This window comes from Aspergillus fischeri, genomic scaffold (genome assembly GCF_000149645.3).
Source record: "Aspergillus fischeri NRRL 181 1099437636247 genomic scaffold, whole genome shotgun sequence".
In the NCBI taxonomy this organism is placed as follows: Eukaryota; Fungi; Ascomycota; class Eurotiomycetes; order Eurotiales; family Aspergillaceae; genus Aspergillus; species Aspergillus fischeri.
In genome coordinates, this window is record NW_001509772.1 from 1,995,180 (window position 1) to 2,019,431 (window position 24,252).

General features: G+C 50.3%; 8 protein-coding genes across 8 annotated transcripts, besides 4 other annotated features; 4 read left to right on the plus strand and 4 right to left on the minus strand.

The window, feature by feature from the left end:
- Positions 1-206: 206 nt before the first annotated feature.
- NFIA_039140 (uncharacterized protein) lies at positions 207-964 on the minus strand (the record flags this gene model as incomplete). Its single annotated transcript, XM_001266234.1, has 2 exons — positions 207-475; positions 544-964. 2 exons carry the CDS (start codon positions 962-964, stop codon positions 207-209), a joined length of 690 nt encoding a protein of 229 aa, XP_001266235.1.
- Positions 787-902: a microsatellite.
- Positions 965-1,764: 800 nt separating the features above from the next.
- NFIA_039150 (DUF1996 domain-containing protein) lies at positions 1,765-3,356 on the minus strand (the record flags this gene model as incomplete). The annotated part of the gene is made up of 3 exons (XM_001266235.1): positions 1,765-2,908; positions 2,965-3,121; positions 3,179-3,356. The coding sequence occupies 3 exons, from the start codon at positions 3,354-3,356 to the stop codon at positions 1,765-1,767; spliced, it is 1,479 nt and encodes a 492-aa protein (XP_001266236.1).
- Positions 3,357-9,022: 5,666 nt separating this feature from the next.
- Positions 9,023-10,724, plus strand: NFIA_039160 (putative choline transport protein Ctr; the record flags this gene model as incomplete). The annotated part of the gene is made up of 3 exons (XM_001266236.1): positions 9,023-9,513; positions 9,588-10,525; positions 10,582-10,724. The coding sequence occupies 3 exons, from the start codon at positions 9,023-9,025 to the stop codon at positions 10,722-10,724; spliced, it is 1,572 nt and encodes a 523-aa protein (XP_001266237.1).
- Positions 10,725-11,919: 1,195 nt separating this feature from the next.
- Positions 11,920-13,707, plus strand: NFIA_039170 (putative lysophospholipase; the record flags this gene model as incomplete). The annotated part of the gene is made up of 3 exons (XM_001266237.1): positions 11,920-12,898; positions 12,949-13,313; positions 13,369-13,707. The coding sequence occupies 3 exons, from the start codon at positions 11,920-11,922 to the stop codon at positions 13,705-13,707; spliced, it is 1,683 nt and encodes a 560-aa protein (XP_001266238.1).
- A 3,586-nt stretch (positions 13,708-17,293) lies between these two features.
- Positions 17,294-18,417, plus strand: NFIA_039180 (NmrA family NAD(P)-binding protein; the record flags this gene model as incomplete). The annotated part of the gene is made up of 2 exons (XM_001266238.1): positions 17,294-17,937; positions 18,003-18,417. 2 exons carry the CDS (start codon positions 17,294-17,296, stop codon positions 18,415-18,417), a joined length of 1,059 nt encoding a protein of 352 aa, XP_001266239.1.
- A 269-nt stretch (positions 18,418-18,686) lies between these two features.
- Positions 18,687-18,718: a microsatellite.
- Positions 18,687-18,719: a microsatellite.
- A 1,529-nt stretch (positions 18,720-20,248) lies between these two features.
- Positions 20,249-21,437, plus strand: NFIA_039190 (histone chaperone napB; the record flags this gene model as incomplete). Its single annotated transcript, XM_001266239.1, has 3 exons — positions 20,249-20,372; positions 20,450-21,274; positions 21,328-21,437. 3 exons carry the CDS (start codon positions 20,249-20,251, stop codon positions 21,435-21,437), a joined length of 1,059 nt encoding a protein of 352 aa, XP_001266240.1.
- Positions 21,138-21,176: a microsatellite.
- A 77-nt stretch (positions 21,438-21,514) lies between the features above and the next one.
- Positions 21,515-22,431, minus strand: NFIA_039200 (SNARE domain protein; the record flags this gene model as incomplete). The annotated part of the gene is made up of 3 exons (XM_001266240.1): positions 21,515-21,591; positions 21,685-22,328; positions 22,397-22,431. The coding sequence occupies 3 exons, from the start codon at positions 22,429-22,431 to the stop codon at positions 21,515-21,517; spliced, it is 756 nt and encodes a 251-aa protein (XP_001266241.1).
- A 267-nt stretch (positions 22,432-22,698) lies between these two features.
- NFIA_039210 (uncharacterized protein) lies at positions 22,699-23,850 on the minus strand (the record flags this gene model as incomplete). The annotated part of the gene is made up of 1 exon (XM_001266241.1): positions 22,699-23,850. The coding sequence occupies one exon, from the start codon at positions 23,848-23,850 to the stop codon at positions 22,699-22,701; it is 1,152 nt and encodes a 383-aa protein (XP_001266242.1).
- Positions 23,851-24,252: the final 402 nt, after the last annotated feature.

Sequence of the window (24,252 nt, forward strand, 5' to 3'; positions counted from 1 at the left end):
TTAGATGGTACAAACGACTAGATACATTGTGATGATAAGATTGGATATTAAAGCGCTGTTCGGATGGTATTCGTTGGCAAGATTATGAATTCTTTCTCCCGCGTTTGATTCTCAATTGATTTCGGTCTATCTCCGCATCCATCTCAAACAGTCTAGCAGCAGTATCCTCGTCATATATCTAATCATCTACTCCGTAGTTTACTTTTTCAAGCACAACCGGTCGCAGCAGCTCCTACCTCGGGCGGATAAACCGCCGTCTGACCCGGCTGCTCGCACTGGCAACTCGCCGTCGTCGTAGGGATCCCCTGGCTCGCACACGCCGCCGGCGAAGTAACACAATACTCGTTGGTGGAGGTGGCAGTGCTCATCCCAGCAGGACAGTTACTCGACGGCATGCAAAAGGTATCGACAGTCGAATGCCCAGGCAGCAAGGTCATACTGTACCACTGGTCCCTGGCGCACGAGCACGACACAACTATCGTCCATTAGCCTCTTCTCACCCCTGAACCCCGAAGAAACTCAGGGATGGGCAACAAAACTCACCACTAATCGTCGTGCTAGTCGTCTCACCAGCAAGCACACCCTCAAACAGCGTCGATGTCGACCACGGGATTCCGCCATTCGAGCACTTGGTTGTAATCCAGCTCGCGTCAACGGGGTAGCACGTCGAGGCCTCGATGCAGTGGCCTGGGTGGTAGACGCCTGGGAAGAAGCCCGCCGAGCAGGAGATTGGGGGCGGCGCGCTGTAGCAGTAGGAGACTGGGGTGCCCATTGTGCAGTCTGTTGTGTGGATGAGGGTGGAGCCGGGCCCGCAGGTTGGGGTTGAGGCTGCGGGTGTGGTCATGGGGGGTGCTGTTGTTGTTGCTAGGGTTGTTGGTGTTTGGGTTGGGGTTGGGCTTGGGAGGGTCGAGGCCGAGACAGCTGCAGCTGCGGCGAGGAGGAGGGAGAGGATGCTGGCAGTCATTTTGGTGGCGTTTGGGTTTCTTTACCAGCTGGATTAATGAGTGGTTTGGAGTGATTGTGAGGGAGTGATTACGGGGGATGTCGTCTTTATATAAGTGTTTGTTTTCGTTGAAGGTACTCTTCTAAGAGTAGTAACGCAGAGTAGTACCGAGCTATATTCGGCTCAGTAGCTCAGGGCTGAGAGGACGAGAACATCCTTACGAGCTTAGCAAGGCAAACAATGTCTTAGACATGCAGTGCCAGGGCTGTGTACGGCAGTTCAAGCAGGCTGTCGAAGCCACACACGTTCGACGCAGTGATTGGACTGTTGGTGTTGCAGGATTGATCGACGGCCAAGACTGCCCAACACAGGGTTGTGGTTGGGTGACGGGGTGGCCAGGTGTCTCACTAAAGTCAGCTTGTCATGATGCTCAAATGATTCAGTAAGAAAACCATGATACTATTTTTAAAAGGCCCCCAGACCGAAGGGAAATACCGGATTTCTCCAGTTTTGATTCAATTCATATATATATTCAACAGGACTTATCAGCTCATCGAGCGAATGAACATGACGCTGTCCAGCCTCCTCCCTCAGGGACAAAGCGGTAGGTTGCAAAATGTACAGAAAAGAGTAAAGAAAATTGACAACAGGAAGAATGATAAAAAAGGGGATATCCTGAAAATCAAGACGCGAGAGACATAATCTGACGTTAGTCAGCGTCCCAAGAAAGACAGCCCGATAGGACTTGAGTCAGATGTTCTTGCAGAGCTGAAACATCAGGCAATAAGAACAGGGTATTTTACGTAGAAGATAGAAGGCGCCTAGCTCCTTTGGTGAAGGTGGCCGTGGCCATGGCGCTTGTGGACATGGTGAACGTGCTCTTCTCTCTTCACTGGTGGTTCCGTGGGAAGAGTGACAACAGTCGAGACAACACGGGTGGTGCGTGTGGTGGTTGACAACGTCTCTAGGCTACCGGTACCGGTCCCAAGGATGTTTTTCTGGCCGTCAACCCAGACGATAATCTCCTGCTCGACATAGACAACCGCTTGAGTGACGGCACTCTCAACATAGGATGTGGTTGGAGTCGGAGTCCAGGTCGAGGTCGGCTTGCTGATTTGCAGGTTGTTCCCAAAGGCGCTGACATGGAACGACAATTCCGCAGAGGCCGAGGCAACCGCGTGAGTGGCTGCACTGAGCGCGCTGGACACCACGGAGCTGACGGAAGCGGAAACATCGCTGGCATAGGCGGGCCCCCACTGGACTGCGAGCTTGTTGGGAAGACCGCCGCTAGTCAAGGACACCTTTTCGTGCTTCAAGGCGGGCGGCATATCGAATGTGCACTGTTGTTGCTGGTCCTCGCTCTGAATATTGAAAACAGCACAGTCCTCAACCCGACCCGAAGGATTGGTGCACTGCTCCACTGCCTGCTGCAGGACCCCCGATTCCCAGCCCTGCATGAAATCGCCATGATAACCGAATCCTGTAGGGTCGCCGTTGGCGATAACGAAGTAGCCTTCCTTGTCCTTGAACGCATATGTATCCCAGATGCTCTCGTAGAAGAGAGAAACGAGGCGTGTCTCGAAGCCCGGGGGACATGTCCCGTCCATAACCAGCGAGGGATAGGCCACGTGTGACTTGTGATCATCCGAGTCGACATCCTTGCCGTTCCAGCACGAAGGGAACATCAACTCGAACCGGACACCGTCGGTGCAGTGTTCGTCCAGGTACGTCTTGTTGGGAAGGAAATGGCGGCCAAGCGAAGGTTCGGGGTCTAGAGCGTAGTTGAGACAGTTGAAACCGATTGCCTTCTGCCGAAGAGCCTCCTGCGATGCTTGCTTGCCTGTCCATTCCGACTTGGGAGGGTCAGGGATTGGCCAGGGAAAGTCGCGCAGGTATGTGTCGCCAGCAATCATGCGGAAGTTGTCCGGAAACGCTGTCACGTTCTCTCCGTAAAGCAGGTAATAACTGTTGTTGACGCATCGTCAGCTAGTGCCTGCGTTTCAACTTGGAGACTAACTTACGCGAGCATGCCTCCAACCTGATTGACAATTTCAGCATCGCCATTCTCATGCATAAAGTAGAGCGCTGGAATCCAATACGCGGACTTGTCCTGAGTAACGGCGCACGAGGTACAGCTTGACCCCTTCAAGTCGGCCCCGCTAGCCGACATAGAAAAGCCTATCAAAGATGAACATCAGTACCAAGTTGAGTGCGTATAAGCGCCATCCCACTAACCGCCAGAACCATGAACTGCGTGCACGTGGGACGAAGGCTTGCCAGGATCCATGAGAGGGTCAATTCTGGCAAGACCAGTCCGTCCACGGCAGGGAAGACGCCAGAAGGCGTCAGTGAGACCGGACAAGGCCAGTAGACCGGTCACGAGGCCAACATGCAGCCTCATCATTCGAGTCATAATAGTCGTCGTTTCTAGACTGTGGTTTCAATTGTAAATGAGCGGATCTGATGTCGGATAGTAACGAGCGAAATGGTCGGCTAGAAGCGTCACCAGGAGCAGTGAGTATGAGCCACACACAGAACTTCAAGCAAAAGAGCGTAAGAAAGGAATGAAAGGCCCAAAAAGAGACCGTTCGCGATGTTGATGCCGTGGAAGTCGGGGGTACATGAGGTGCAGGTAGTATATCCGACTATCGCGCAGCAGCCGGCTGGAGATAGTAAATACCAGGCAGTCCAAGGCCAGACATCAACGTCAACAACAACAACAATACAATGGCATAACTTGCACATTGCACATTGCACATTCAAGGCACAGCGCACTGACCAAGATCCAGTCAGGAACAAGCCCCACGGTACAAGGGAAGAGCTTCAAAATCGTTTCAACCCAAGTGGTTCATCTCTTGAAGTGGAATGTCCCTTGCAGCGAGGGTGGACCGTCACATTCTTCGCTCCATCGCAGCCCCACGAGGCGTACCAGGACAGTGTAGGTAAAGAGAAAGGATGATCAAATAGTATTGGCCAGCTTGAAAGAAAGGGGACAAGGAAGGTAGAGCAAATGGAAAAAGGTACATACCCTTCTGTCGAGGGGCTGTTCCTATTGGACTTGTGTTTGTGTATTGGATTCTTGACGGACGGAAAACCGGATAGTCGACTAGATGTAATGTGGACGAACGGGACTGGAATGCAGGACCTTTCAAAAGCCCTTTATGGAGAGTTGTTTGGTTTAAAATTGCGAAAAGCTCAGTTGTGCTCTCAGACCAGCCGATCACCAGAGGCGTGGAAACGAACGAAGGGAAGTGGGAGAAGCAACGGTGCGATAGAGAACGACTGAATTCCGAAGAGAAAGTAGTCAAAAGAGTGGAACAGACGACTAGAGCGTCTAAGAGTGAATGAAATATGAGTGAAGGGGGAGCACAAGGGATGGTCGCAGGTCAATGTAGAAGAAGACGCAGAAGAAGGGAAATGAAACCAGTGTCTATGAAGTATGGAGCATCCTTTCTGTTAAATAAAACCAACTACGAATAAAAGGAGAAGATGTCTGGAGTCCAAATGAACTTTCTAAGAGCCTAATTCGATTAGCTCTATGGAAAGTCTTGGGTCTGAGCTTTTTAGTGGTAGCAGTCATAATTTGTAGTCGCTGGCGATATCAAAATCCAATCTCCAGATATTAATGAGCGGCATCGCCAGATCATTACGCGAAGACTTTACCAGAAACCCTTTCATCTGTCCCGTGTGTATTCTATACTACTATTATTATTCTTCTCAAATCACCCCCTTCTTCCTTGTCTTCTCCTTGAGCAGAAAGTTTGAAGACAATACGTGGTCGTGCTTGGCCTGGGACTGCTAAGAGCCCAAGTAGGCCTTTTGTGTTTGACCAGAGCGACAATCACCCACACCAGAGTCAAGTCCACGATATGATAGGAAGATGCCGTATTATGACATCCACTTGACCAAGACTCCAAGCTGCTCAACAATACCAATAACTGACGACACAGACTATCGCAGACCGGTTCCCAACAACCGGGCGCTATCGAGCCGCGGGGGTTTGGGAAACGGGATCGAGGGGCTCAGAGGGGGGGCTGGAAAACTATCTTTGAGGGTTAAAGTGGTGTGAAGATCGTGTTCAGCGGCCCTTTATCAATGAAATTCGACTGATAAACTCGAGACGATCAAACAGAATGAAATTAGCAGGATGATTTGAAACTGACACACATGCGCGTTATTGGTGGGCGTTTCATGACACCAGCAGATGCTCTCTTACCGAGATAACCAACACGCTACGGAGTAGATTAATACACACTAGAGGGGTCAAGGGAGGCGCTGCGCCCCCGACGGCGTCTTAAGTGATCTCCACCTTGATTAATTGTGTGTGCTGTTCTTCACGATTCATGATTCATGATTCAGAATTCAGAAATCCCGTTGTTGAAGTTGCAGACTTGCATGCCCCTGAAGATCGTTGATACTTCCCGCCACTTGAGAATCAGAATCCCCACATTGATGGAGCGATCAATTTCTTGATCTGTAGATTGCTCTGATCATCATGTTCTATGCCAAAGTAGCAAAAGGAACAACTCCATGTGCTCGTGGCGAAGATCATAAGATGATTCCCCTGTTCCTGACTAGTGGGAGGCAATAGACGACTATGACTGGTGATTGGATATTGGCCACGCAGATTGATGCTTGGCGGCGGTTTTTAGCGGTTTCTAGCGGTTTCATATTTGCGCCTCATCTCCCTTTTTTCCTGATTTCCTTTCGTCTCTTTCTTCTCTAGCTTCTGAGAGTTTGTTAGACTCAAGTCTGAAACACAGTGACATCAGTGCAGGTTGGATGGGGCGCTTGCCCAGTCGACGGGCTCTCTTATATGGAAGAAGACATAAAATCAATATTGTTAATTCTGCTATACATCTCCATGGTGCTCGGCTTCCAGGAAATTCAAAATCGATGTCGCCTTTGAGATCTCATCGATCGCGATGCATGTCTCAGTTATTTCAGAAAGCCACATCGCGAACGGTGGACCGATTGCACCATATCCTGATATACACAAAACAGCCTCCATCTCGCCGACGAAGCTTGATATAGACAAGCACTCGATTCAATCCTGATCTGAGTCTGAGTCAACGGAATCTCATCCCCCCATAGCAGTGAATGAGCAGCGTGCTTTACCCTTCCTCGATATGTTATGATGCAGCTATATTTATTCTTGCCACTTCCCGCTAGTGGCCTGTTACCATAAGATATCTGCCACAAACTGTTTCACCATACTGATCGTACCCTTCTCCATGATTCAAATATGGTTCGCTGTTTACAAATCCTTGCACTTTTGCAACTCCGGGCAAGTCCTTCCCCTTAAAGCCCCGTGATCACTACATCCTATTTATATCAGCCAAGCCCTGACACAGCGTTGAATCTTTTTTCGTTTCGTGTTGCACTCATAAAGTCAGACCAAGGTCTTGAGGGTTTCAGCCCCAAACGCAGCTGTAACGCTTCGCACGGGCTCTATGCTGGCAGATCCTTGACCACGACGAAAGATTTTGGTATACTGTGCTGCTGTCCTCAGGGTCATCAACCTCTTCTCGTCTCTCGACTAAGCCTGCTCAGTAGCCTTCAGGCGTGTTAGCCTCTTGGACACCAATACCACCTTGGACTATAATTTCCATTTAGCCAAGGAAAAGGTAAGTTACTTTATGAAAGTCGACCGACGCGACTGATCAGGCCATTAATGAGAGGTTGGACCTGCCGCACTCCTTACATCCTCGATCTCACCAAATGGAGATTCTCTCCTCAGCACACTATCTCAGAATAATCCAGTCGTCGAAGACCCTCCTGTTCACAGTCTTGCCTTTTATTACAGGGAAACATGACCATATAGCGATTAGCGTCCCGTCTCCATTCGGGGGGGGGGCACTATCCCAAAAGAGTAATGTTGTCCCAGTTCATCCCACCACGAGCTGCTGCAACCACGAATGAAACAGGCATCTCCGTATTCTCGGGAGTACCCGGGATGCTATTGTTTGACGTGACTGTGTTCATACGATATTGTTGTGCAAGAATAATGAATCCTTGCATGCGTCCGCCTGTTCCCGGGGCAGAGTCGATGACATTCTTCCTGCTCTGTGGTCACAGCCTACAATTGTCGCACTCGGAATGGTAAAGCTGGTCGAATAATCTGCGAACGCGAAGTCTCTCCTCTGTATGATCTGAGATCTGCAGACTGCGGTGTAGGTTTGCCCTAGTCCAGGTAACTATTGCCTGCCTTGGCATGGATCGTTGCCTGCTATGTTAGTCTGCTAGCCTGCGGGGAGATTCCGTAACCTCCCCTGTCTAGGTATTCTGTCACGAGATTACAAGCGATGGGGTCAATTCACCACAAAGTACACCCTGAAACTGAAGCCAGCAATACCAGAATAACAGCGAGCACTATGGAGTGAGGAAGTTGATATCCTGCTCAGGGTAATTGGGAGGAAGCCATCTAGGAGTGAGTCCACAGGTATTGACTACTCGTATCGAGATGCATGAAGCAACATTCATAAGCCGCTCGGTGAACGGCACTACTTAGTCAACGTTTTGTACAATGCCGTCATCGCCTCGGAATGTACAAATCAGAGACCCGGGCTGCGGTGAGATCCGCAGGCACCAGTCTGAAAACTGTAAAGCGTGCATGTTGGCGCCGCGGGAGGCTTGGAGAAAGCTCGGAACTATAGCCGACAAAACATTAATGCCTCAGTGTCTCTCCAACACAGCATACTTCGTGAGACGCTGATCAATATGAGCATTTTTCGGTCTACTGGTCTCTGAATGCAATTGTAATTGCTGGCAAGGGTCATGTTCATATCTCTTGTGAAAGAGCACCAGAGCCGTGACTCGTGAAGGATTGTGTCGGCCCGAACGAGCAATCTGCTCAAGGCCGAGCCGAATCTCGTGACGGATCACAACTCCCGAATACCAGCCTACATGGGCGGAAATGACGTCCTCACACACAATCGAGAGACAGTAGGTTGGCACCAATACTTCACTAGCAGTCCACGGATCCCTCATTGGCAATAAAAGACATTGCAAGTGCGGTTATGTCATCCCGTAACCAGTCAAAAAAATTTGCAGTGGAGCCACACGCAGCAGTGGAGAGGAGCGCCACATCTGGAGTAAAAATCTTTAAGGGTCAGCCAACGATCGAGTTAACCAGGTGTATGCAATCGGTGTCGCCCTCTCAGTTGCCTCGAAGTGTGCCCCAAGGGATATCCTATCAGAAACCAGGCAAGAGATCCGCTAGGCTTCGTCTCCGTTTCCTCTCTGGCTTCTACCTACAAAGGAATGCAGCGGTCCTCTCGGTTCATCAATTGAAAGATTTCTCAGGGCTATGACATAGTTTGCATTAGGAAACTGTCTCTGGACAGAGGCAGATACTTAGGATCAAACAATCAAACGTTCAGCAGTGGAGAAGTGGGCACTGTACTCCAAAACGGAAATGAGCAGTGCGAGCACTAGATATCTACCAGTGAGCATGAGAATACCAGCAAAAGTCCTTCACTGCTTATAAACTCACCTTTATCCCTCAGTCCCCTTCTCACGTCTCTTTTTCCAATCCTCCCTTACTTCTTTTGCCCCCTTTTTACCTAGCCTCCTCTTCTTCGCATACCTTTCCACCTTAGCACTGCAGTGCAGGCTCATCCCTTGCTGTCTTGATCGCCTGTGAAAGAAGGCTTGTCTAGCAGTTTGTTCTCGTCAACACTTTCCCTTGTTGATAAGTCAACCAGGCAGACAATTGGCAATATCGGTTTCGTAACCTTGTTCCCGTTTGGTATCTTGTATCGTTGTACCCTGTATCGCCATCTCGATCTTTGCCTCCGCCTGCAACAACGGTTCAGTCCAATCGCGTCTCCGTCCAGCAGTATCGACGCCCATAGCAGCAGTAACATTAAGCTATCCCGCAGCGGCCAACCTGCCCCTCCAAGTCGAAGGCTTGTACGACGATACTCACAACCCTTATGCGACAGTGATTTCAATTGGCCCCATTCAAAGCCTCCTGACGACGGCCCACGCGAACGTCCCAGCAGCTCGGCCTGGATTCCTCATTCGACTACAGTGCTATCCGTCCTCCATTGTCTTTGCTGATTTTCGCTCGCAACGATGAGCAACCTTGATCTAGAGAAGAAACCAAGCGTCAAGCCCGGGTCCAGCGACACCTCGTCTGGATGCGACGATGCCGACGCGATTCGACTTGCTGAGATGGGCTACTCACAGGACCTGCAGCGCAATTTTGGTGTGATATCTCTCATTGGTATTGCGTTTTGTATGTCGAATTCATGGTTTGGTATTTCGGCGTCCTTAGTCACGGGGATCAACTCTGGCGGCACAGTCCTCATCGTTTACGGTCTGCTGTGGATCACTTTCATTTCCATGTGTGTTGCGTCGTCGCTCTCGGAGCTTGCCAGTGCCATGCCAAACGCTGGAGGCCAATACTTCTGGGCTAATGAACTGGCACCCAAAAAGTACGCTCGGTTTGCGTCCTATGTCACGGGCTGGTTTGGCTACGCAGGGGCTATTTTCGCCTGTGCCAGTGTCGCGCTGAGTCTTGGGTCTGCTGGTGTCGGCATGTGGCAGCTTGGTCATCCTGAATTGTATGCTTGAAAATCCCCGACCCTCTTCTCTGCCGAAATGCTGTCTTGCGCGTCGGGCTGACACAGCGATTCAGTACGGTTAAGCCATGGCATGTGGTTGTGGCTTATGAGATTATCAACTTCTTCTGCTACCTATTCAACTGCTTCGGGAAATCGCTGCCTCTCGTAGCGAAGGCGACTCTGTACATCTCATTGATCTCCTTCCTGGTGATCTTGGTGACGGTCCCTGCTTGTGCTAAGACTCATCCCAGTGCATCATACGTCTTTGGCCACTTTGTCAATTCCACAGGATGGAAGCAGGACGGCATTGCATTTATCGTTGGCCTGATCAACCCGAACTGGATCTTCGCCTGCTTGGACTCCGCAACACACTTGGCGGAGGAGGTACCTCATCCCGAGAAGAATATCCCGATTGCGATCATGGCCACTGTAGTGATCGGCTTCGTCACTTCCTGGACCTATTGCATCGCCATGTTCTTTGGACTCAACGACCTGAACAAACTTTTGAGCACGGCAACCGGAGTTCCCATCCTGGAGCTTTACTACCAGGCTCTCCAGAACAAGGCTGGCGCTATTGTCCTGGAGACCTTGTTGCTTGTTACAGGCATGGGATGTCTGATTGCCTGCCATACATGGCAATCCCGTCTTGCCTGGGCGTTTGCACGCGACCGCGGTTTGCCAGGCCACAAGTGGCTTGCTCAAGTCAACAAGACTCTGGACGTGCCACTGATGGCACACACTGTGAGCTGTTTCATCGTTGCCGTATTGGGTCTGCTTTATCTAGGTTCGTCTACTGCGTTCAACAGCATGGTGACGGCATGCATCACATTGCTGTATCTTTCGTACTCGTGTCCGATTCTCTGCCTCTGGTACCGTGGCCGCAATAACATCAAGCGTGGACCATTCTGGCTGGGTAAATGGGGCCTCGCGGCCAACATTGTCACCATCGCTTGGACTGTTTTCTGCCTGGTCATGTACTCCTTCCCAGCGACCATGCCAGTCACAACAGGGAGTAAGTGTTCTCTTATGTTGCTCGACCGTAAACACCTTTACTAAAATCGTCGACAGATATGAATTATGTCTCTGCAGTGTATGGTGTCGTCGTCGTCATTGTCCTGATGGATTGGTTCGCTCGAGGCAGACGATCTTTCCGAGGCAGCCAAAGCTGTTTGGAGGATGCAGTGGCATCGGAAACAGAAACAGAGCACTAAGTATGAGGTTGAAAGAGGGCTTGTCATTTCTTGATAGCGTTTATGCTTGTTTCTTGAAGCAGGATTCGACTGTGCCAGAGGGCCCGGAGCTCGAGCAAGTCATGGATCAATGTATATAGACGATACCCTACCGTGTTACATAGAGAATCAATGGGTCTGGAATGACTTGCGCAGTCGACGCCAGAATGAGGAGTTCATCCACGTAATCCGAAGCAATGTCCCCAGTGAACTAACCGTTCTTGTAAGAAGGGCCGATCCCTATCGAATGAAAGGGAGGCCTACAACGCTATAGACTGTATGGGTGGCAGAAGATGAAAAAGAAGCAGGCAGAGAAGCAGGATGAAATCCAGCGACCCTGTGACAGATAACTATGCCTGTTCTGGTCAATCAGCAGCCTGAAGTTGTACTTGTATAGCTTATCAGATCGAACCGTCACTACCCAACATAACCACGCCCTAGCTCTAAGACGACGTAGGTGCTAATGAATGATCGGTATGAGTTGTGAGATGCGGCAAGAGAATTTTTCAGCTTAGTAGCTGTATTGGTATATCTTTCCTCAGGGTAAGTTACATTGCTTGAAGCTTCTAATGTCATGACAGGATTGTAAATTTCCATGCCGAAGGGCCAACTGGTCAACATCATACCACGTACAACGCATAAAAGCCAAAAACGAGAATGTCTAATGGTAGATATTGCCTTTCTAATTTCTTCAACTGACACTGTAAAAGGGATAGTCCTATTGCCGATAATATTCCATGCTTGAAGGCTGTGAAATTGTTGACAACTGATTTCCGTAGTGGGGCGCGCTTTAAAGTTACCGGAGGAAAAAATCTCTCACTGCGGTGGTTATTCACGGCCAACCACCGAGACCTCGATGCTTCTGCTGTACGTAATAAGACAGCCGTTGGTTGGAGTAACTCCAAATTCTCCCCCAGAATGATCTGAATGTGAGCGCTTCTAGAACTGATCCAAGGCTGGGTGAGTTCTTTTCTCTCGTAAGCTTACCACTGGTATGTCTTGAATGAACTTTGTGCCTGGATTGAAATATCGTCACCCCGCAATCGGCGTCCCGCCTGTGTGACGTGAGCAATCAACATCAAGGCACATTCAGACAAGTTCCGAGGGCGAACTTGCATGTAGAGTTCTTTGGAGACTGCGGTTATTCTTTGACGCATCAAGTGGTTTGCCTGACAAAATGACCGCCGCAGAGGCAACCATTCCCGAGCTGCTCGAGGAGCAAGCGGACTCGGTCCCCGAGTCCAGAGTCTTGATTATCATGACCGGAGGGACGATTTGCATGAAACAGTCACCCTCAGGGTTTGTGCCAGCCCGGGGATTCCAGGAACAGTGCCTGGCCCGCGTGCCTACTTTCAACGATGGCTCCTCCTCCACGATGATGGACGTTGTGGTCAATGCAGCGAGAGAGATCAGACCGCATCCGAGTCTACGAACGCCGCAGACGTTGTACGGCCGCCGGGTGAGATACACAGTGTTTGAGTTCGAGGAGCTACTGGATAGCAGCTCCATCGACGCCAAGGGTTGGACCGAGATCGCACGGACGATCGAGCGGAACTACACACTCTTCGATGCCTTTGTTGTGCTCCACGGCACCGACAGCTTAGCATATACGTGCTCCGCGCTGAGCTTCATGCTCCAGAATCTCGGCAAGACGGTCGTTCTTACGGGAGCACAGGCTCCGATGCTGGAGCTACAGAATGACGCTACGGATAACCTCCTGGGCTCCTTGGTTGTGGCGGGCCACTTCGTGATCCCGGAGGTGTGTCTGTATTTCAACAACAAGCTCTTCAGGGGCAACCGGTCGTGCAAGGTGGCGGCCAGTGACTTTGCGGCATTCGACTCGCCCAACTGCCCGCCGCTGGCGGTGACGACGTCGATGCGCACCAATGTCAACTGGGAACTTGTGAACCGGCCAAAGAATATCGAACACTTCAGCATCCAGACAAATCTGGATACCACGCACGTCGCGTGTCTTCGCATATTTCCTGGCATCAAGCCGGAGATGGTGGACGCCGTGCTGAAGCTCGAAGGACTCCGCGGATTAGTGCTGGAGACCTTTGGCGCGGGAAACGCACCCCACGGCCAAGATAACGCCATGACTAACGTGCTTGCCGACGCGATCAAAAGAGGGATCGTCATTGTCAACGTCACTCAATGTAAGCTCTCGTGCAGAGAATTTGCTACGAACGATGCTGACCACAACCAGGCCTGACCGGCAGCGTGAGCCCCGTCTATGCGCCGGGAATGAGTCTTTCCCGCGCAGGCGTCGTTGCGGGTCTCGATATGACGACAGAAGCCGCTCTGACCAAGATGTCCTACCTTCTGGCTCTTCCAGACTCCACACCCGAGTCTGTGGCCAAGGCCATGTCGGTCTCGCTTCGCGGAGAGTTGACTGAAGTGTCGCAGCCGATGTTCCGCCACCCTGACGGTGCGCTTCCGGAGCGGGTGCAGACGCTCACCATGCTGGGATATGCGATCGCGCAGGGAGACTTCGAACGCGTGCAGGAGATCTTCAAGATCGAGCATCACTGGATCTTGAACGACGCAGATTATTCCGGAAACACCCCAATCGTACGCAAATCGTCTATTTCTGAGTCTTCAGAGAACAAGCTAACGTGAATGGCAGCATCTTGCCGCAACCTCTCCGTCCGTCGAGATTCTCCGCTTCCTTCTGCTGCAGGGAGGGTCAGTGCATATCCGAAACCGCAACGGGCGCACACCGCTGTTCCTCGCCGCCAATGCCGGGCTATCAGAGCATGTCCTCTTGCTGCGCAAGTCAGGCGCGCATCTGCATTCTGATGAGCGACAAGCAGCCGAGCTCCTTGCACGGCGCAGGCCCGCCGTCTGGGGTCTAGCCGGTATTGGGCCGAGGGAAGTTAGCGATCGCGAGATGGAGGAAGAGAACGAGTCGCTCCTGGGACGACGAGAGATTCCGAGTCGGATGCTGTCTGGCTCTGCTCCTTGAACTTCTAGGCCATTTCTTCTCCGCAATAGTAATAGACTGGTCAGTCACTTGACCTGTTTCTCGTTCTAGGTTTGGGGGCGTGACTGCTCGTTTATCCAGCTCGACAACTTATAGACATCTGACTCGATTAAACTATAGGATTTAGTGAACTTCTTATAACATTTAGTGCAATGGTCCTTCCAGCACGTACCTGTCCAGAGGCGTAGTGTTCCAAGCAGAGTCGACCCTCCAAGGATTTATAAAACAACATAAAAACGTGACTAAAATCCGCGGAGATAGCGACACCCCCAGGCGATAAGCCTAATCACCCCAGGCCAGAGGCCAATTGATAAGATTGCGTTCTCACTCTGCAAGCTACAACCTTCATTTCTACGGAGTAACTCTCTACGATCCTCGTATCTATCTCGAGAGCCTAGGAGTACCTACAGTCCAGACATAGTTGACAGTTTACAGTTTAACTACAATCTACTCAGTCTAGCGGCTAGCTCCTTGTTGTCCGGGGAGTACCTTACCCCGCATCCGGGAAATGCATAAGACGCACCATCAGGAAGATAGTTCGATTTACACTTCCAACCCGGCCAGTAGAGACGGAACTAGTGGGAGTACCTTGAGAACCGGTGATCGAGCATGTCATGTGGTTGATGAGGATTTTTCTAGATGCGAACTAGGCCCGTTCTACTTCTACGATGTTATCGGTGCTGATAATGGTATTACTTGAGGTGATTTCGTGATCAATCGATTGATTGATTTCTTCGTGGTGCGATCCGGATGGGCGATGATGAATTCGGGGGATGCGACAATTGTCGATGACGGGATGAGAAGCCAGAATTGATGAAGATTGTGTCATTTGCTTGTATGGGGTTTGATGCTCGTGTTGTTTGATTCGGCTGACAGTGGTGAGGAACAATCAGCTTCGATCCCGGGGTCCGGAAAGGAGCTGGAACGATTGCCGTAGGCTTTGGACTTGTCACTTGACCATGATAACGTAGGATATTTATGCTAATTGTAGTTTGAATATCCGCTAGACTAGCACCTGTAGTCTACAATAGTTGTTTGATGCTTCACTAGAATATCAAATTACCAGCGATTGATGAATCAATATTCGCTGTCGTGCAAACCGCAACAGTGACCTCGTGGGTAATTCCACCTCAAGATTGGCTGTCCGCTTATCCCGGGAGGATCAAGATGGATGCCGGATGGGTTTTGAAATAAACGTGCTCTGGAAGGAGGATTCTGCTGGTCCTTCTTGGACGATGTTCGATATTCTTGAGAGACATAGAGTTAGCAGGAAGAAGCTCTTGGCGCAATTGTTCAATAGCACCAGGACCCGGGTACAAAGTGAGCCTGGCTATCGATGGAGTATGCATATGACAAGGGTCCATACTTGAAACCCACGTTGCAGCTTGGAGGCTGCTCTACTCTGACGCACGCAGAATGAAGGACCATATCTCGATACATATCAATTCGATGAGGTCGCGGTCGAGAAAACTGCAATGGTCTCAATGGGCTCGCCATAGGAAAGCCCTTGAATTTGATTGGCCAGCAGGTCGATCACCCTACAGCAAAATACAGACAACCATAAAAAAACACATGCACATTATAAGCCATATAGTTATACCTGGCGCAGGAATAATGCCAGTGTCAAAAAACCTATTATTATTAGTTTACAACAAGCCCATCTACGCAGCCAGTGATATTAGTTATGGATACCCCTCTACTCCAACTCCAAATTCCAAAGTTGCATCGGCAATGTCTGCCATGATCCCTGAGCATCGCAGTGCATCCCGAGTTACGTAAATTAAAAGGACGTGTATGGCCCAACGTGCCACCACTGCCTTGATTCCAGCCGGCATCTCAGACTTGTCGGTAATAGTGAAGATTCTGGTGAATTCTGCCTTCAAAGCGCGCTTATTGCGATCATGCACCATCGACTTGAATTTCCTGTCTCGTCCTGCTGCCCACCTGCCATCCGGTGCGTTGTCGCCGGTGTCATTCCGTCTTGGGTCCAGATTCATTGATCAATCGGACCATGTGGATTCTTTTACTTGAATGATAGGTAAGGTACTCGTCTTAGAACTCCTAGGTATGAAAAATCAACGTAGCGGCTACTCTACCAGCCCACGTTTCTCAATCAGGGGCTACCTGTAGGCAAGTTCGGTCTTGTCAGAACAAAAATAGCCTAGATAGTAGACAGACGGAGTGAATAAGGTGCTGGCCGAAGCCAAATTCTATTACTCGATAGTTTGAGTGGTTCGGACCTGAATCGGAGGCAATGGTGACAACCGCGACACTCTATGACACTGAACTAGATGAGAGACAACGACAGAGGATTCTCTATGATTCCTTCATCAAAAGTTTCTACTAGTAACAGTCGATAATTTGTTGGCAACCCCAGACGATCCCAATCCAGACCAGTCGACTAGTGTCTCTAGTATTATCCTTAGTGTAAAGGTCTGAGACTCATGAGTCTTGTTCCATTTTGTAGATGGATAGCATCGGTCCCTCGCAGAATTGAATACACATCGCAGAGTATATAAGCCCGGTGTCTGCTACAACAATAATTTCTGCAGTTACAGCCAGAAAACCCCCATAAGCACTTACTCCCAAAGATCTCTTATTCTACTCGAGAACAAAGAATAAGGACAAGAACATTATATCGCATCAGTCCATCAGAAAAGTGGGTTGGGAATCCCGGAACCGACAGACGCTTTGCACTGGATCCACGGCCAGCGTCATTTTTTTATTTTGAAAATTTCTACTTTGCTCACGGGGTCTGGAGTCTTTTTGCGAGTGCTGATTTTTCCCCTATCAATTCTAGTGCGTGACCCATTTGCGTGCTTTATTATTTGCTTAGTTTTATTTTACAGTATTAATGGGTTTTATTCTTTGGAGTAGATATATGTTTTAACGACGGAGTATACTTAATCGCTTGGGCGCTGGTCAGCATCGGCCGGATTCAACGTCACCAGGGGCACAGAGAAGACCACCTTGGGAGCGACATACGACAGTTATCTATATTATTGTTCCATTGCACAATTCGCTCAGCTGATTGCGGCAGTATTTTATGGTTGCGAGAACCACGTTGAGGGGCATCAATTGAATTCCCATTACTACATCGCCCATACTGCTACTAAGGTACTATCAACTAGTTATACAACTGCTGCCCCCCCCTCTCCTCCGCCAATTTACCCCACCGTGACTTTTTTTCCCTTCTTGCCCTCATCTTCATTTTGATGCGGCGCCTTTGGGGTTGAGGATTCCCTTTTCTTTCGGATACTGATTGAAGGCTCTTAGAGTCAATCTTCATACATACACAGAACGATCATACAGGCCATTGTCTTCCTTATCGAACCGCCCTAGACCTACTCCAGACCATCTTTCGCGGTCTCCGATCTCCAGACTCACCGTTACTCTATTGGGTCAGCCTGATCCTCCGACTTGCTTCCCCTTCCACCCCTTTCTACCCCGCATCCTCTATTTCCGCCCATCTCCCTCCAGCCGACGTCGTTCTCGGGGTTGAACCGTTGAAGAGCTCTTCGCTTCCGTCTGACTGTCGCCCGTCCCGTTTCAGAGATCAGCACTCCGAATGACACAACAAAGAAAAACCATTGCCGTCGTGAATGCGACGGGCCGCCAGGCTGCCTCCCTTATCCGCGTCGCTTCTGCCGTCGGTCACAATGTACGAGCTCAGATCCATTCCCTCAAGGGAATCATAGCGGAGGAGCTGCAGGGCCTCCCCAATGTCACACTCTTCCAAGGATCGCTGCTCAATAACACTGCATTGATGGACACCCTGTTCCAAGGCGCGAACCTGGCGTTCATCAATACAACGTCACAAATGGGGGACGAGGTCGCGATTGGAAAAGCACTGGCGGACGCTGCGAAGCGAGCAGGGTCCATCCAACACTACATCTACAGCAGTATGCCAGATCATTCGGTTCATGGCCCGTGGCCTCCCGTACCCCTATGGGCTCCCAAGTTCACCGTCGAAAACTACATCCGACAGCTTGGATTGCCTGCGACCTTTGTATATGCAGGAATTTACAACAACAACTTCACAAGTCTACCTTACCCTCTCTTTCAGATGGAGCTCATGCCGGACGGGAGCTTTGAATGGCATGCGCCGTTCGACCCGGACACTCCATTGCCTTGGTTAGACGCCGAACACGACGTGGGGCCCGCGCTGCTTCAGATTTTCAAGGACGGGCCCAAGAAGTGGCACGGTCATCGGTAGGTTACCCGAGAGGAATACCCCGGTCATGGGAGACAGTTACTGATGGTTCTCTGTCGCACAGGATCGCCCTTACATTCGAGACCCTATCCCCCAACCAGGTGTGCGCAGCTTTCTCGCGCGCCTTGAATCGTCCATGTCGTTACGTGCATGTCCCCAAAGTTGAAATCAAAGTCAACATTCCCGCCGGATACCGGGAACAGCTCGAAGCCATCGAGGTGGTCTTTGGGCAGTGCAACGCGCCTTATTTTCCTCAGCCCGAGTTCTCCCGTCCTGCGGCCGGCTCGCCCAAGGGGCTGGGGCCTGCCAATGGTAAAGGCGCGGGGGCGGGAATGATGCAGGGCCCCGGAGGGGTCGTCTCACTTCGAGTCACCGACGAGGCTCGGCAGCTGTGGGAGGGCTGGAGAGACATGGAAGAATATGCGCGAGAAGTGTTCCCGGTAGAAGAGGAAGCCAACGGGCTGGACTGGATGTTGTGAGACAAAGCACAACTTGAATCATCGCTGCAATTTTCCAAGCGTGCACCCATTGTTGCACTGGAAAATCGTTGGCGAGTATGGAACACAGCCGTGTTGCCTGTTGAGAGGGCACCCCTATCATCAGTTGATAAGAAAATATACCCCGAGGCCGTTGCGTCCAGTCGCTGAATGAGACCCGATTGGCTCGATACGGAGGTTGCATTGTCTATGCGCCGCTAACGATGCTGTGCCCCGTCCTTATCTCTCTCTCTTCGTCTCACCTCCTCTTAATCATCATCATCATCATCATCATCATCATCATCGCCTTTTACCCGCTCTCACAATCAATTAATTTCCAACCGCATTGCCGGCGAACGGGTTTCATCTAATTTCTTGGAGACTCTCATACATGAAGGAACCACGCACACAGCTGCCAAGCGGACTAAAAGCCCTGCTCACTGCTGACCGTGTGCTTGGGATGAAAATGGATGTCACGAACTCTCTTTCCCTATTTAATGTTCTTCCCCTGCGCTATGACCGACTCATGAAAAGTTGACCGCAGGTATGGCTGCGGTTACGACCTGCCACAAAAAGTTCTTGTCCTTTTATTAAGTACTATATTCCCCTCTGGAGTTTGGTAACCAAAATCTCACCTTGGTGGCTTATTGTGGCTCTTCCGTTAATTGTACTCTTCTTCTCATTCAACCCTGACTTATTCTCACTTTGACCTCAGATAGCCTAGCTCACGGCTGAATCTTCACTTCAATCTAAAACATCCTCCATGCATACTACACTAGGAATAGTAGAATATGTACCATAACCGGGAGACTTACCCCGGCCCCAGTTCAGAATGAACCAGCCCACGACCCAGCCATTTCCCCGCAATATCTATCTAGATCAAGAACGCAAGGTGCTTAGTCTAGTGTCAATGTAATGTGGTCAAGATAAGCGAAAAAGCAACACCCGTCTAAGATTCTTGGGTGATAGTCTTGTCTAGTCAGGTACGGAGTTGGGCCGAAGCCTGCCCTCATTATTTCTTTTTTCAATGTCGATCATTGCGTGTGGTGTGGCGTGTGGCGTTTGGTAATAATGAGCTTGAGTCAGGGTTATGTCGATACTTCTCTATCTATGGGAGGAGAAACGGGTGTTTGATAGTATCTCTCTACTTCGTAACAAGTGATTTATTTCTGTTAAATGATGGTGAGTCGACTGAGGGAAGGGTTAGTAGGAGTTTGAGACGATGACTTCTTTTCCTGTAGTCTCAATGAGTGCTATGCGGTTGGTTGTTATCGCTCGAAGGAGAGTAGAGTAAGTTTACACTGATGATTCTCAGGTAGGACGGGTACTTGCCAAAATGTGATGTGTGCCAGGGCATTATGTCAATGTTCAGCTGAATCATATCACATTGGTACTCAGACTTGAGAGATTAGAAAAGAAAGAGATACAGGTATATTCTACCGATATGAGTGAGATAACGTAACATTCCTCACATTCTTCTCATCTAAATACAGGTATAGAGATGAATACCTCTGATTGGCTCTGTCCCTTAGTCAGGAACAGCTCAAGCGGTGACATCACCTGACCCTAAAGCGGCCATCCGCCGAGTCGCGAACGGGACAGGAAATTATTGCGATTGCCCGTCTGCTCGGCGTTACCTTACCTTCGCAGAAATTTTTTTACCCCTTCTTCTCCAACTTTTTTCCTATCCCATCTGCAACTGATTTCTCACTTGCCTGATCTTAACAATCTGCTCAATTGATTGCTTTATACCCTTATACCCCAGCTCGCTCACTGTTCTCCTTCATTACCCCCTTTTCTCCTAGCTTATCGCTCCTCATCCTTATCGGTCATCATGGGTGCCGAAAACGGTCAGAAGTCGCTCTCTGAGCGCATTGAGATGCCTGAGATCCCCATGGAAGTTGCGCGGGAGTTTGCGCTCCTGGAGCAGAGATTTATCCGCGCTGAGACCGACCGCTGTAAGTTGCCCTCGCCATTCGTCTCGCCTTTGGTGTTACTCGTCCGCCTCATGAGCACATGAATCTGACTCGTTTAGTGCGCCGGTCCACTGTTGAGAACCGCCCTCTGTGGGAGAAGCGTAGCGAAATCATCTCCAAAGTCCAGGACGACTTCTGGGTTCGCGTCCTCTCCCACGCTCCCGCCGAGATCGACGAATACATCCAGCACTCCGACGCCGCTGTTCTGGGCTCCGCTCTGAAGGACCTCACTGTCGAGAGATTCGAGGTCGACGAGAAGGGCAATGGCGAGCCGCGAAGCCTTCGTTTCACCTTCGTGTTCCGCACCGGCGAGGAGAACCCCTTCTTCGAGAACGAAAAGCTCGTCAAGGAGTTCTACTGGCGCAAGAAGATCACCAAGACTCCCAAGGGCAAGCGCAGGACATGGGAAGGCCTCGTCTCTGAGCCAGTCCGCATCAACTGGAAGGAAGGCATGGATCTGACCAAGGGATTGCTCGATGCTGCCTGTGATCTGGCCGAGGCCGAGAAGAAGGGTGGCGACCGCAAGAAGCTCCCCGAGTTCGAAAAGCTCGCCGAGAAGATGGAGGAGCTCGAGGCCGCTGCCATGGAAGATAACGATGAGGACGAGGAAGACTTCCCCACCCCTGCCGGAACCAGCTTCTTCGGATTCTTTGGTTACCGCGGCAATGTTGTCTCCGCCGAAGAGTCCAAGGAAGCCAAGAAGGAAGATGATGAGCGATTCGAGAGGGCTCTTAAGGGAGAGAAATTCGATGATGAGGAGGATGACGACGACGAGGACGACGACGAAGAAGACTCCTTCGATGAGATCGAGATCTTCCCTGACGGCGAGGATCTTGCGATCGCTCTCGCTGAGGACCTGTGGCCCAACGCTCACAAGTATTATGGTAAGACACTCTGCTGTAGAGACGATGCGACGGTGTGACTGACTCGATTCCAGGACAATCCTTTGAGATTGGCGATGATTACTCTGAATTCGACGAGGACGAACTCGAAGATGAGGAGGACGAGGAAGACAACTCTCGGCCCCGCAAGAAGGCCAAGGTCTAAATCCATCGTCCTGCTTTGATTTTCAAGTAAAATGCCATTTCGTTACTTTCGTGCCCATGGGTGGATATCTGATCTAATCACAATGCGATTACCAAAATTAGTAGTAGCACCAGGACGAAGATGAGAGCCGCGATGCAGAATGAAGACATTGTATCTAATGAACCAAAAATGATTAGTTAACTGTTTTTAACTGCTTTGCATACGTTCTGCGGAATTTCCATCGACGAACAGACAAGAGTACACTTACCTTCGTTCTTTCGCACGATGTGCTTTATCCGTGACATCCCGTTGCTCAGCTTGCCCCCAACTCTATCGGCCAATGTATCCACCTCGTCGATCATGACTGCCTGCTCTTCCAGCTCTCTCCCCATGTCATCTGCCTGCTGCCGTAGGTTGCCCACAGTGCGAAATACCCCGTCCAGCTGTTCATCTTGTTCATGCATCAGCTCCATCTGCCGCTGCTGCTCAAGAGCAGTGTAGTAATCGTCCCCTCGATCATCCGAGGGAGACAGGACATTATCAAAGTCGGACGGATTGGGCAGTCCTGACGTAGAGCCTGTAGGTGCCCTGGTCCCGCCAGCTGTGTCGGCAGTTGTGACCACCCTCTGCAACTCCTCTCTCATCTTCTCGACCTCATCTCCAACCTCGTCCACTAACTTCCGTCGGCGTGCGACTTCGTCGATTTCGAGGCCATATCGGTACGGGTCTTGCTCGATTGCGCGAACACTCTCGACGAGATCATCCAGATCCGCGGTTAAGTCTGTCAGCGTAGCCTCGAGTTCTGAGCGGGCTTGTTGGAGTTCTGGATTTGATGGCGATTTGGCGAGAGATCTGATACGGAGGTATGAGGAGAAAAGGGGCCTGCTGGATTGCAGCGTCGACAGGACGTCTCTATAGCCGGCAAATGGTTAGATTCCCTGCGCCGAGTCGCCTAACGCGGGTGAAGTCGGCAGGCTTACGCTTGTACTTGAAGGAAAGGGTCTGTGCTATCCATCTTGTATATACCAGTAGATCAAAAGGGCACAAATAAAGACTAAGTAGAGCAACTGTAGGGTCCCTTGCTAGTTCAAAAGGTATTCTTGACGTCGTGTTTAGATGAGCCTGAGTTATTGACACCAGTCCAGATAGCTGGACACGGTTGGTTCGGCGGTGTGATCAGCGGTAAGTCGGGCATCTCCACGTGACAGCTCCATTAGTTCCAATTTCAATCGACTCGCAGCAAGATAAGTCTATACTCTAGGTGGTATCTATATGACAAATGTCAGAATGTATTCAGGTAACCCATGGTAAAAGCACGGTGGAGCCCAATATGTCTTTGACTCCACATCTCCTTTAGATACTTCTCCGCTGCTCGGTTGAATTCCCGCCCTCGAGCGTCAATCACTGCCGGCTTCACGCTCCAGCTCCGGACGCGGCGTCTACAGTCGCAATCGTGACATCGCAGTTCCAGGTCATTCTCCCGCTCCTTCCAGTAACTGTCCAAGGGATCCGTAAAGCGACACTCTCTGACGCCAGCATCAGTAGTCTTGTCATCCAGATGACAACATTCGTCTTGAGGACTTAGAAACAGCTTCGCTAACGTCCTAGGTGATTGCTTTAGGATGAACCATGAGATCAAGCTGTATTCATTCGTTGCATCGCGGTACCAGTCCTTTGGGCCGTGTCTAAGAAGCATGCGCTCCATGAGCTCCCGCAGCATTCGTAGAGCAGCGTGAAAATCAATTTCATTCTGTTCATCAAGATAGCTCCTCAAGCGAAGCCGTTTCCTGCCGATTTCCGCTTCCACATGTCCCGATTCCAACACTGCGTAGATATGATCGATATTCTTATCGAATGTCATCGATTGGCTCCTATGCTCTAGAAGGTCGTCGTACAGGTCCGATCCCCAAGTCAGTACTAGACGCCGCCCAGGGCCATGGGTAGGTAATTTCGCCCCATCTTTCACTTGCGGCATCTGGGTATCATGGTAGACATCTGCAAAGTGAAAGAGCACATGTAATCCGCGTTCCAGTGTTTGTGTGAGTTTCAACTCAGCATTGTAATCCATCTCAGGATTTCCGTCATCAATGTACGGGCCCCATACAGAAGGAATGATGCGCCGTGCTAATTGACTTGCGGTATGTTGACGGTAAATGAATCTTGGGAGTGTGTGCAGTGTGACAGGTCGCTGGCCGCCTGTCTGCGGATTCAGTGTGATAAGAGGAGCAAAAGCATTGATATTGTGGAGGCGCATGAACCAGCGGCAGATATGCGGCTCGAGTGATCCAATCGTCTCATATGTCGATTTGTTGACAAGCCGGAGGTTTAAAACCGCGCTTATGTCTCCGTTTATGATAATTTGGAATAATACATCAGCGACACGGCCGAATACGTCTTTTGTTGTAACCATTTGCGCATCCGAATTCTGCTGCATGTTCGCAGGTTTAGCACAATGCTTCGGTTTTCCCAATCCCAAGGCAAGAGATCAGATTGCAAAGTTATATCTTACCTCGACACTGAAGGACCCTTATGTAGGTGCCCAAGATCTAACATTGCTGTTAAAGATTTGCAACTGTATCCAATAAAGTGGCCAAACACATTGGCCCTCCTTGCAGCAAGGGGATAATGAGCTGATGTGTACAGTGTACTTGGACAAATGATTATAAACGGTGTGACGCGTTGAATTACTTGAGTGTGTTCTTGGCTGTTATGTTTCTGTCGGGAGGATTGGGTATGTTATGCGGGTCGTCAGACGATCACAGCTTGACTGGTCGATTTTCCAAGTGAGAACTCAAAGTAAGACCGGACCCTTACCGGCTCACAGGAGATCTTTCCC